This window comes from Epinephelus moara, chromosome 5 (genome assembly GCF_006386435.1).
Source record: "Epinephelus moara isolate mb chromosome 5, YSFRI_EMoa_1.0, whole genome shotgun sequence".
NCBI lineage: Eukaryota > Metazoa > Chordata > Actinopteri > Perciformes > Serranidae > Epinephelus > Epinephelus moara.
In genome coordinates this window covers 41,080,227-41,092,704 of record NC_065510.1, presented here as the reverse complement: position 1 = coordinate 41,092,704, position 12,478 = coordinate 41,080,227, and the positions used below count along the sequence as shown (strand labels likewise).

Sequence of the window (12,478 nt, the reverse complement as noted above, 5' to 3'; positions counted from 1 at the left end):
GGCATCGCTCTGTTGAACAAACTCCAATAACAGAAAACCAAATGCACTTATTTGGGATTTTAGAGGCGTGGTGCTGAATGAAAAGTGCTGTCAACATTAATTACAGATGTAAAGCATATGAAAATCCACTGTATTTCAACAGGTTTTAAGCTGGGGCCTCTGGGCAAACATTTCAAATGACTCCCACCAGAGGGTGGGACTCTCAGACTCATGATTTTGCTCACTTTAATAGCTGGCAGGATCTCTTTTGGGTGAATCACTTGTGACTCCTCAGTCAGCTGGGACCGCTGTGGCAGCCAACAACAGACAGCACATTTAGCCAGGATTTTCTGCATCATCCTTTCCCTTCCTCACAGTCCAAGCTTTGGATTACATGTCTTTCCCTGCCACACGGTGACTCGTCTGGCTTTCCCTTTTTGCACCACCTCAGCGCCTGTGTGTTACCATGGCAATAACACAGAGCTAGATGATGCCAAATGTTGACATCATTGAGGAGTTCTAGAAAACTGTGGATTAAGGTTCCTGAAAGGAAGAGGTGGAAACTGGGCAGACTGTTTTGAAATAGACCAATTACAAATGAGCAATGTGAGACCCCCCCCCAAATTATATAGCTGCATGAAAACAACACTTTTATTCTGGTGGGGGGGGGGGGGGGGGGGGGGGATGAAGCGTAGCAGTAGAGGTAGAAATAACTAACCCCTTGCAAATGTAGGTTCATCCTATTGTTATAGCAAGGCCATAGCCATGGAGTCAGCATTGGGGGGGACTAAATCAGCTGCAGGGTCTGCCCCAAAAACGAAGCCAAAATATCCCAGATACGGCTGCTGCAATCTTGCGTTGGTGACGCCATTTGGAGCCAGTCTGTGCAGTAGCAATTTGCATGGTATGAACTTCCTGTCAATGCATCCGTCCCACCAATTGCCATGAGTGCCATTGATTTGCAAGCACACTGAGTGGTACACACAGCTGTCAATCATGACCCCCCCCCCCTGCCTCTCCAAGGAAGATGAACACTTTAACAAACAACTAGCATGATAAGAACTACTTAAATGCTAACGTGGAAGGGGCGGGACTTATGACCTGTATTGCAGCCAGCCACTAGGGGGCGATTGAGATGTTTTGGCTTCATTTTAGGGGAGCTGCCATGTCGTCCATCTTCATTATACAGTCTGTGGATTTCACATGGGTTATCTGACAAATATAATGTCATAAAAATATGAACATTTGGTGAATATGCCCATGAGCCATGAGCCATGCCCCCCCAACCCACTATACATTATAATTACTGCCTTGTGTTACAGTAGTACTGTACTGTATAGTATTGTAGTACTGTACTGTAGGCCTAGTACTGTTGCAAAGTAATGGAGTACTTTGCACAGCCTGCTGCCCCCGGCTAAGTGGATGGACACGGATGGATGGGTGGATGGAGAGATACTATGGTAATTGAATTAACGTATTTGTTTATGTCTACAAAGTGAGATTAAAGTGTAGTTCTATTAAAGTGTTTACATCATCAAGATTTCCGAAAATCTGAATCTAGGACTGACTGTGCTATTATGGAGTCATCCTGTACGTGCGTCATGCTCCCCGTGCACAGGGGCTGGGGCAAAGGCATTACCATACCTGCAACAGTTCTCTTTTCACTGCGCCACTTGCGCTTTTCAGACTAATCTCCCGTCACAAAAGAGCGTCTCTCAGTTGTCTCCAGTATTTTCTAATGATATGCAAAACGAACATCATGCTCCGGGTCTATTGCTGCCTGTTAGGGGAGGTGGCTGAGGCTTAGACGAGCCAGGGGCTGAAATGAACAGAGGAGAATCCCGCAGAGCACAGTTAATCACTTTCGGTTTTATATACAGCGATTGGTAGGCACATTTTTAAAGACAAGTAAAATCAATGAATTAAATCAGATCAAATATGCAATAAGAGGATGAACAGAAGTTATTAGATGAAGCTCAGACCAGAAATCAAACGAAACCATTTGGTTTCACGATCAGTGCGCTTTGACACATTATTATGACATTATATTCTAGTCGTTATAAACTTCTTCCCCACACATGATAGCCTGCTGTTGCTCTGAGCGGACCTGTGTGTGTCCAGCCCTCAGATATCAGGTGGGGAGCAGCGGAGCGGGTGGAGGTGGGGGTGGAGCCACAGCAGAGTTGCCCATTCCTAAAGCTTGAATCACTCCTCTCCATTCACATTCCTGCCGGGGATCGCTTCATTCAGGGACTCACAGCGTCGGACGGATCTGAAGCATTGTGGAAATCTGTGTATAGCAGCCAAATCAGATGATAACCATGGATTTACTGTCTCGCGCAGCGCTCTCAGGACATTTGAAGCCGACTGTATAGTTTGAGTTTTCTTTCCGCTGGATCTGTCATGCGGGCTTCGTCCTAACTGTGGAGTAGAGCTGACTGTGGACAGCCGCAGCCTGCCGGGGCGCACCCGGGAACTTGGGTTTATGCTGAGGCTGGTCACGACCGAGACATTAAAACATGATATTAACACGTAAGTAGATTCCTCAGTCATTACATTCAATTAATTGTTTGTGGTTTATTGTTTAAAGTAAATATGTGGCAATACAATCAAGCAGATTCCTGTTTATCCATGAGATGTAAAGCTCACTGGCAGGGATAATCAGTCGCCTTATTGTTGGTTACTTGTAGTATTTAAGATACTGAATGTTTGTTTGAATTTAAACCTTCAGGTAAAACACTCTTTAAGCCGTCTTTAGGGCGCAGCGCTGCGGGCTGTCAGATAAGAAATCTCCCCCACTTTGCGCATAAAAGTCCGCGTCTCCAGTGTCTTCACCTCTGTTCTCAACTCACTAAAAACTGTTTTCTTTTGCCTGTGACTTTTCCCGAGTTACGCACGACCCTGCGCGGCTCCTAACTTACAGAAAAGTCTTTCCCCTCTTATGCACAGCCCAGGGGAGCTTCCAGCAGCGCAGCGCGCACTCGACGGTTTGAACTGGATTAAATGAAACTGTGATCCGTGTGTGGAAACAGGGTCGCGAACTGGAATGTTCAGGTTAAGTCGTGTTTTGTGTCTTGAAAGATTATCAGACGGTATGGTACCAGTCCGCGACACGTTTGCCATGTTAGTACCCCCAGTTTGTTTAAGTGCCTGTGCCGTTTGCCTGACTGCCGACCTTTTGTGGAGGGGGGACTTGAGGTGGATGTGTTGTGGCTGCGTAAAAATCCAGTTTTCAGTCTAGCGGCTGGCAGGCTTAACTTGATTTGCAGGCTTTGGCTCTTCTTTGACTCAATTGTTTTAACTGTTTGTTCCAACACATAGCTCCTTATCAGCTATTTCAGGTCTGGAACAGATAGGAGCACAGCAGAGGTTCAGTTGAGCCATAAAGCCATTGAGAACGTGCTCATAGACACAGACAGTGTCAGTAATGTGGAGACAGTATGGCACTGACACCATACTTCCACACTAGAGATGCTAATGATTATTTTAATTGTTAATCTGTTGATTTTTTTTTCTTGATCAATCAATTCGTTTTTTGGTCTGTAAAATGGTAAAAAAAAAAAAGTTCATCAGTGTCTCCCAAAGCCCAAGATGACATCCTCAAATGTCTTGTTAAGCCCAGGACCCGATATATTCAGTGTACTGTCATAGAGCAGTAAAGAAAGCAGAAAATGTTACATTTAAGATGCTGGAATCAGAGAATTTGGCCTTTTCTTCTTCAAAAATTACTCAGTCATAAATTGCCTTTCAGATTAGTTGGCGGTTAATTTATTGGTTAATAACTAATCAATTAATTGTTGCAACTCTGTTCCACATACACTTCATGAGTGACTCTTTGAAAGATACAGAGTGACAGAAAGATACAGAAATACTAGGAACCACAATCTTTTATTCTCCCTATTTTATCTACTTAGATTCTCTGTTTCTTTCAACCGGTGGTGGTTAAGTAGTTGGTGTTTGTGTTGGGAGAAGAGCAACTGAAGGAAACACACTAAACTGCACTCTTTGTGAAACAGGAAGTGAGCTGGGGCCTTATCTGAAAGATTTACATCCAGCTGGCACACTGTTTCTTCATGTCCCCATGCGAGGAGACACATGTGTTCAATTGTGCTGTTACCTTCCCTCTGCTGAAGGTACCAGGCTGTCCTGGGATCTGTTTATGAATGGATAGCTATCAAGGGGGGTCCCTGGCAGGTAGGCTGTCACCTGGCTGTGGAAGGCTTATCAGAGGCTTTGGATATGCCCGGTCACCTGATCCACAGCTCGGACTCTCTGTGTGAGCATAAATCTGTCAGCAGGGAGCACAGAGGCCTGTGGGGTTAGTGCTGCGATGATCCATATGGACCAGCTGTGTGTTTGCATGTCTGTGTGTGTCCATGCATCCCTGTCTGCCTGTGACTGGAATGGACCATTCGTAGTAACCTCATGCTTCTTTTGTGTGTGTGTGTGTGTGTGTGTGTGTGTGTGTGTGTCATCAGAGCAGAGCTTAAGGCCAGCCAGATGGCGATATTCCTGGCATCGTCTCACTTAGCTAACAGCCAGACCCCCTCAGCAAGCACCAGCTGTCTCAACCGTGGAATCAGAAAACATGATAGCCATCAGGAAGAAAATCTGTTATCGGCCATCTTTGCATTCCAGAAGAGTACTGGAGGGATTTCACATTGGTCACGTTAAAAAAAGCTGTTGTCTCCAGTTGTCCTGATGCTATTAGACAGATTCAAGCTGTTAAGGATGTTGTTGTCGTTCATGAAATAGTCTCACAAGGTGTCAGATCACGAATCAATCAGAATCACTTTCATCAAGTTCATGGATGCTTTAAGAGTTTGTCCTTGTCACTGTTGAGGTGAAGGACAAACACTGGCAGCATCCAGGCTCCTGGCCTTGCTTGTTGTAGATTAGTGCTGAGCCAAAGAGTCTGGCCTGGTTTATCACATCACCTGTCTAGAGCCACTTCGCAGCTCCTTCAGAAAGGAGCCACTCAGACCTGGGGTTGATAAGAACCCCCTGCCTGCCTTTTGGGTTCTTTTACAGGCGGCACTTTGAGACCCAGCGATGAGCGGGTAATTCCAGATAAGCCAAGTCAATTCACAGCAGTTGTTAGTCAAGCATTCTTCTCAATCTGCCAACTTCAAAGACGCCAGCCCTAGTCTTGATAACTGTATTCAGACTCTTGACCTCCAGTTTGCCATGTATGCAACAGAGTCTTTGAGGCGGGGAGCAGCATCCTTTGTTTGCTAGCTGCTAACAAACTCCCACTGGAGCTCAGTATTCAGACTGGGCCAGGCCAGATCCTGCTGCCTCCTGCAATGGAGGGAAACTTTGGCCGGCAATTGTGAGAATTTCCTGCCACAGGAAAGGAGAGAGGAGAAGGGGTGAGCAGAATTGAAATAAGCAGAGAGAGCAGAGGAGACGAGGGTGACAGCAGGGAAAAGGAAAGCAAAGAGTATGATGGATAATTTTAGAAGTGGATACCGCTGGGCAGTGAGTAAGGCTTAACACTGACTGGCAGCACAGCTTTGGCCAAATTCCAGGAGAAAAGCCACTTGTGATCCATATGAAATCTCTATTAGCATCGGATTGGCTCTTATTAGTCATGTTATCAGCCGATAATCGCTCTCATCTTTCTTTCCCACTGAGAGGGAGTGTGTCTCACTGTGTTGTTTCTGCTCATTCACATCAGCCAGAACTAATGTGTAGCTATCTTTTTTCATTCCAACTGAGGGGATTTGCCTGCATATCTGTCCACAGAATGATACATCTAGTTTAAAATGCCTCTAAACAATCTGAGATCCTAACATTTTATTCCATGTATCTTGTTCTTATGAGGCCAGTTGGGTTTTAGCCACATATCCATCTGTTTCTCTGTCCCACCTGACGGACATGTTTCAGACATCCTGTGTGGCCTCCCTCAGCAGGACCAGAGGGTCTGGCTTATACTAAGATTCATGTATTAACCTAACCAGCTGTTTGTTTGTCTGTCTGTCACCAAGCCAACTAGACCACAAACAGGAGAAAGGTTTGATTTAGCAGGTTACTTTTTGCAGTCAGGAAAAAGACTCTTATGGCTCGTAGCCTGATAGTCACTGCTGTCAAAATGACAGAATGCTAACTAAATTTTTGTGAACTGCTGTGTAATTTAGAATAACTACATGTATCTGTATCAGTTTTCATCCTTTGTTACCAGAGGTGTGACTCTAGTCACTTGACTTGGACTCAAGTCAAACTTGCGTCGCAAATTTGATGACTTTAGACTTGACAAAATCAAAAAAGACTTGCAACTCGACTTGGACTTAAACACCAGTAACATGTGACTTCCCTTGGACTTGAGCCTTGAGACTTGAAAATGCTTGATACCTTCCCCAAACCAAAAGATTTAAAAATGTGTCATTTTAATACCCAGAAATCAGTTCACTTCTCTTCATTTCCTGAATCAACTAACATTAATGCTATTCATTCCTAGCAAGCAGACTCTTAATTACCCAGATCCACTTTATTTGAACCAATCCCACTATGAAGAACTAACATTACGTTGAAAAAGATGATACCAAAGATACTTTAGTTTGCATACAAAAACTAGTAGTGGACAACAAAAAAATGATTGCAGTATCCAAAATGTGCAGTTCAAAAAGACGATGATGCAACAGCTCCCAATAGTATGATTTGAAGATGTATAAGAACAGTAAGTCGAGGCTATCATGATAGTTAGCAAGCTAATGCTTAATTAACATTACTATGTTGTTTAGATGACATTACATTTGGTTTATGACTTGTTTGCGAGACAAAACAAAAAAATTAAGACTTGGGAACTGCCTGTTTTAACTTGGGACTTGTCAGTCTTGGATTGGGACTTGACTCAGAACTTGCTTGTCTTGACTTGGGACTTGCTTGTCTTGACTTGAGACTTGACTCAGAGCTTGCTTGTCTTGACTTGGGACTTGCTGGTCTTGACTTGAGACTTGACTCAGAGCTTGCTTGTCTTAACTTGGGACTGGTCAGTCTTGAATTGGGACTTGACTAAGAACTTGCTTGTCTTGACTTGGGACTTGACACAGAACTTGCCTGTCTTGACTTGAGACTTGACTCAGAGCTTGCTTGTCTTGACTTGGGACTTGACTCAGAGCTTGCTTGTCTTGACTTGGGACTTGCTTGTCTTGACTTGAGACTTGACTCAGAGCTTGCTTGTCTTAACTTGGGACTGGTCAGTCTTGAATTGGGACTTGACTAAGAACTTGCTTGTCTTGACTTGGGAATTGCCGGTCTTGACTTGGGACTTGACACAGAACTTGCCTGTCTTGACTTCGGGTCTGACTTGGGACTTGTCAGTCTTGACCTGGAACTTGAGTGCAAAGACTTGAGATTTACTTGTGACCTGCAAAACAATGACATGTTCCCACCTCTGGCTGTTGCTACATGAGAAAAAAACTAAACCTTAACATGCGGAGGAATGTGTTCTGAATGTGCTGCTCCAGAAATTACACTGCACAGAAGGAAGTGTGTGGTCAACTGTGGCATAATTAGTTTGTGAGGACACGGAGGAGAGTATTTTCAGTACTTTGGTTTTGGCCTGACTCCTCTCACATTTGTAATCTGTTGTACTTCAGCCAGCTTGGCACATGTAGATCAGACATCACCGTCATTATCCAGGTTTCTATTTGGGAATAACTCAGCGATCAGCATTTTTTTTGGTCATATTTGAGTGTTTGTTGTAAGACATACATTCGTCCAGAGTGGCTTTGTAGCTGTCTTTAGCCACGAGGACGTACGGTAAGCACACACAATCACCGGAGCCAGTGTTTGTCTTGGCTGCCTCCCCGCCTATTATCTGGCCAGGAACAAACGAAGGCAGGGCCTTACAGCCGGGTGGTCGGCGGCCACTGCAGCGCCGCTTGGCTCTCTTCCTGTGAGGGAAGCAGGAAGAGGAAGTGAGGTAGTTCCCTGGCGAGGGCTAAGGAATTGGGGTGGACAGTGAGGGAGGACATGAAATAAAATACACCCACAAATCTCAAGTAATGGAAGTAAACAGAAAAGTAAAGGAGCTGGTGGGGTGTCGGAGGGGGACATTTTTATGAAGCTTGGATATTCTTGTAAACCTCTTTTATAGCTTTGTTGATCCAACTTTTTTTTTCAATTACAGATGCATAAGACTGTGTGTGTGTGTGTGTGTGTATGTGTGTGTGTGTGTGTGTGTGTGGCTCTATTGTTAGGTTGTTTGTGCCAGATGCCCCATGCCCCTGTCCACTTCCTGCAGCCAAACAAAAGATGGAAAAATATTCATGCTTCACTCGGTGAATGAACTGAGCCACAATGCGGTGCAGTGACAAATATTCAGTTTTATCCATCTGAATACTGGTGTCATTATTTTGTTTCCAAGGCACACCAAGTCCACATTATGTCACTGTAAAGTAGATTTGACACACATTCTAGCCCAATGGGGTGTGTCACTGGATAGCTTCCCTCCAAAGGCACTTAATGGATCCCATAGCCCACTTTTTTGGGTGTGGGGGGTGGAAAGCTAACCACGTGTTTGTATGTCTAATTTGCATCTCAATAGCTTTACTGTCTTTTGAGTGGTTTGTCTTTAAACATGAGGTCAGTCTTTGCAAACACACACAGACTTGCATGTGCACACAGTCACACACACATAGATGCACAAGCAAACACAAGAATCTCGAGTTCTATGCAGTGCTCGCTCAAGAATGTGGGTATAATTACCCCTCGTTTTTTTCCTCTTGGTTCACTACGCTCCAAAAATACTCGGCTCAACACACCCACACAGCTTCTGAGACAGCTCACGTCTGCAAGGAGAAATAGAGCTCATTTGTCAAATGAATCAGCGTTAAGACACAGTTGTTAATGTGTTATTTGACACTTGGGTGCACGCTGGTGTCATAGCGGTTGCTTCAGGGGTGCTGGCCTCTGCAGTGGCAGAGGGGAGACCCTGTCTTGGTCGTGTCACACCTTGTCGTTAGTGGGTTTGTCTGCCGTCTAGGCTTGTTGTTGGTATGTAAATGCTCATATATGGTTGAGGCCAGACCCTTTGCAGCAGTCTGACCTATCTGTCTGGCTGACAATTTTTATGGTTACCTTTCTTTTGTCCACATCAAGCCAGTTCCCATTTGGTAATGTCTTTCTTGTTTGACATTATTTATTGCACTGTAGTCCTTGTTTTATCTAGTTCTCCAGTCTTTACTCTGTTCTCCTTTTAAGCTGACGTTCTTGAGCTTGAGCTAAAAAAATCCAACAATTCCTTGGTGTAATTTAGCCTCGAAATGAGGTGGAACTGCTGGTGTTTCGAAGATAAAATAAACTACTCTGCATCTCTTTACCGGTGGTTACTATTAGCTCAGTCACGCTCAGTCAAACATAGCAGCCCTACTAAAAGTGTAAACCACATCACTATAATGTCTAAATGTAACTTTTAACTATCCTGCCTGAATTTCAGACTTAACACAAAGTTCTCACACTTGTAACGGGATTAGCTTGTATTCAGCTTTCATGTTTTGCAGTCATTCTATATGCTGTCACTTTCATCCATTTTTATCAGTGTCTTTTCCTGCCTTTGTTCCACTGGTTTTGTTTACAGGTTTTTCTCAAGGTCTTGCTACATTTGTACTTGCTGTCATGTCACTAAAGAGGACATTGTAAAGTCAGCTCCTTAAGGCCTGGAGACATGTTTCTGTCTGTCTTCTTTTCTTCAAACTGCTTCCAGTGGGGGTGATGGAGCAATTGAGGAGGCTGGGGTTTGGGCAGCCATTTGGCATATGTCGACTAAAGGGCTTTCACAGATAATTGGGAGACATCACCATGGCTCCTCTAACACAGTGGACCTCGACATCTAGTCAGTACTTAGCACAACAAGCCCAAATATCACACCTTGTGTTTAAAGGCAGTTACGGATAGAGTTTGTCTGGCAGCGTTGGAGAAGTGTTGTGAACATGTTGGATCGTGGTAATGGCATTGATGGACACATGAGAAGCATACATCAATCTTTTCTACATGCATCTTAAATAACTGAAGTGCCTGAAATTTTCCATACTGGCATCATGAGGGAACAGATGCTGGAGGGCATTTACAAGACGACATATTTTTGTTAAAAACTCAAACCCAGAAAACTAAGGAAAATCACAAAATGACAAATTAGTATCCATGGGTACAGTTGTGTTGTATAAGAAAAGACTCCTCACATACGTTTTCTGTTCTGTGTGAACAACAGATAGCGCTGCCTTACCTTGATAAGGAGCTTAAGTGGCACACACTGGGCGTGTGAGGGGGTTAACACAATTTGCACGAAGGATGCTTTGAGCTGCAGCTTTAGAAGCATGTGAGAGGAGAGTGACCAAGTGTGAGATAGCTAATAAGGTCAAGGGGTTCACATTTGATAAGCTGCTAGCATGTCAGAGTGCTCAGTCCCAGAGTTTTGTCTCACTTTGATATTTGGACAGGATAACCATTGATTGACAGGATAAACATTGATTATATTTTCTGTTCAGATGGATCCAAGTGGCTGCTACAACATCTAACAAGCCATTTGTTTTCTCTCACCTTTGTCAACTGCAGAGATCGAAGCCAAAGAGGCCTGTACCTGGCTCCGAGCAGCAGGGTTCCCACAGTACGCCCAGCTTTATGAAGGTAAGACCCAGCCCACTCTACCACAACCATATAGTAGTACTGAGGATACCAAGTTGGTGCTGGTATGAGAAAGCCACAGTTATACTGGGAATCTTGGTAGAATCAGACAGATTTTCCAAGTTGTGTTGTTACATCAGTGACCTGTGAGTTTTTGAAATTTTACCACATCAAACAATCTTTTTTTAAATTGGAAATTGTAACATACTACCAAATCACAAAGAAGGGGAAAAAAAGGAAGCAAGACAAATTGTTTTACAGGTCACCTCAATCAGATCAGACAGTACAGTCCTACTTATCATCCGAGATACCAGACCTCTTACATTACAGCATGTCAGTATGTCTCAATATGTCATGCCCTTACCTCCGTCCAGTGAGGAAAAAAATGAAATGTATCTAAATCACTATTTACTATATACATCACTCTGGAACTGCGGGGAAATGTAGTTGCTTAGCTAAGAAAAGAAGGGGTCTATTTTTAGACCCTTTAAGTGTGTCTGATCTGAAAAAGTCTGAACTGAAATCAGTAGGGCAGATCTACTGTTGTTGGGTTGTTAATAAAAATATTATCCCTTGAATTTTTGTTACACTGAGACAGGGCTGCTGGGCTATGGTTGTATATAATTGCGGTTTGGTGGTTAACCACAAATTTGTTAATAGCAGTGTTAATAGGCTGTTATCCATGACCAATAATCAATGTAACAAATCAGATAGTGCTGGGGGTGGGACAGAGTTAGGCTACACAGAGGTGACTATAAACAGAGGCAAGTGGCACTTTTTTTTTGTGAATTTTATTTGCTCCCCCCCAAAAATGCAGTGGTGATGGTGATGATCTCATCACTACCGTAGACTGTAATGCAGTTATTGTCACAGCCCTGAATTGAGTTCACAAGTAAGAGTAGTGGTCATTCTGCCAATCAGTGAGCACACACCTCTTTGGAAATTTACACCTGTTGATGTTTAGCTCATGCAGAAAATGTCCTTTGTCAAGCATACAAAACATCATTATGCACACCTGCTCCTGTGCACGCATACACACACCACACTCAGCATAACATTCCTGAGGAGTAAGGGCTGCCTGTGTTTTTTTCCTATGCACTAGAGCATTGCTTTGCTTATGCAGGAAAAGCCACATAAACCACAGCAGCACAGCATTTTCTAAACATTAACTAATGTAACCTATGTAGTAACTCTTTGATGACCAAAGGTCTTTCATACCTTGTTAAAATAAACACAAAACATGTTTCTGTATACCCTTCCAAGTTACTCATACACTGACATGTGGTTGACAAAGAATGCAATGCCCGACCCTTGAGTTTTAAATACAAACTCAATGATATACATCAAACATTCTTTACACTCCATATAGCTACTCCAGAGATATTATGGCATGCCGCGGGCATACCAGCTGTCCTTATGTAACCACAGGACGATGACAGCAGGACCAAGCTGCCATCAATGGATCATTGCCGGTTGCTGCTTAACCGTGAAAGTTTTCCTATTTGAATGGGAAGCTCATTGTGTTTCTGCTCAGGTGATGAGACTGGTTTTATAAATGCACAAACTGCAACTCCGAAACCACAGTCTATCACAGATTTCACACCCGCACTGGTTTGCAGCCGTCTCCACATAAGAAGGAATTTGTGCTGATTTTTCTGTCCCTTGTATCTGTGGGACAATCTCTATTGTGTGTGCTGTCAAGACTATTGCCCCACTAAAGATAAGCAGACTGATAGGCCTGATTCAGTACAGTCGGCTTAAGGTGCTGGCCTCCCCTGAGCGGCATTTTCTTATCATCATCACCCCTGGGGGGTTTGGTTTAGATGCAAGATTCCCATTTTGGGTTGGGCCAACACATTCCAGAAACATCTTC

General features: G+C 43.7%; 1 protein-coding gene across 2 annotated transcripts in view; it reads left to right on the top strand.

Moving 5' to 3' along the window:
* Positions 1-12,478, top strand: part of dlc1 (DLC1 Rho GTPase activating protein) — a 126,943-nt gene that overhangs the window by 94,883 nt on the left and 19,582 nt on the right. Inside the window, exons 1-2 of one of the 2 annotated variants that reach the window (XM_050044089.1) lie at positions 2,207-2,511; positions 10,537-10,608. In XM_050044089.1, the coding sequence (XP_049900046.1) occupies positions 2,499-2,511; positions 10,537-10,608 (85 nt within the window). In that variant the 5' untranslated portion in view covers positions 2,207-2,498. Of the gene's footprint in view, positions 1-2,206; positions 2,512-10,536; positions 10,609-12,478 lie in introns of those variants that run through there. The other variant, XM_050044088.1, reaches the window with a different exon arrangement.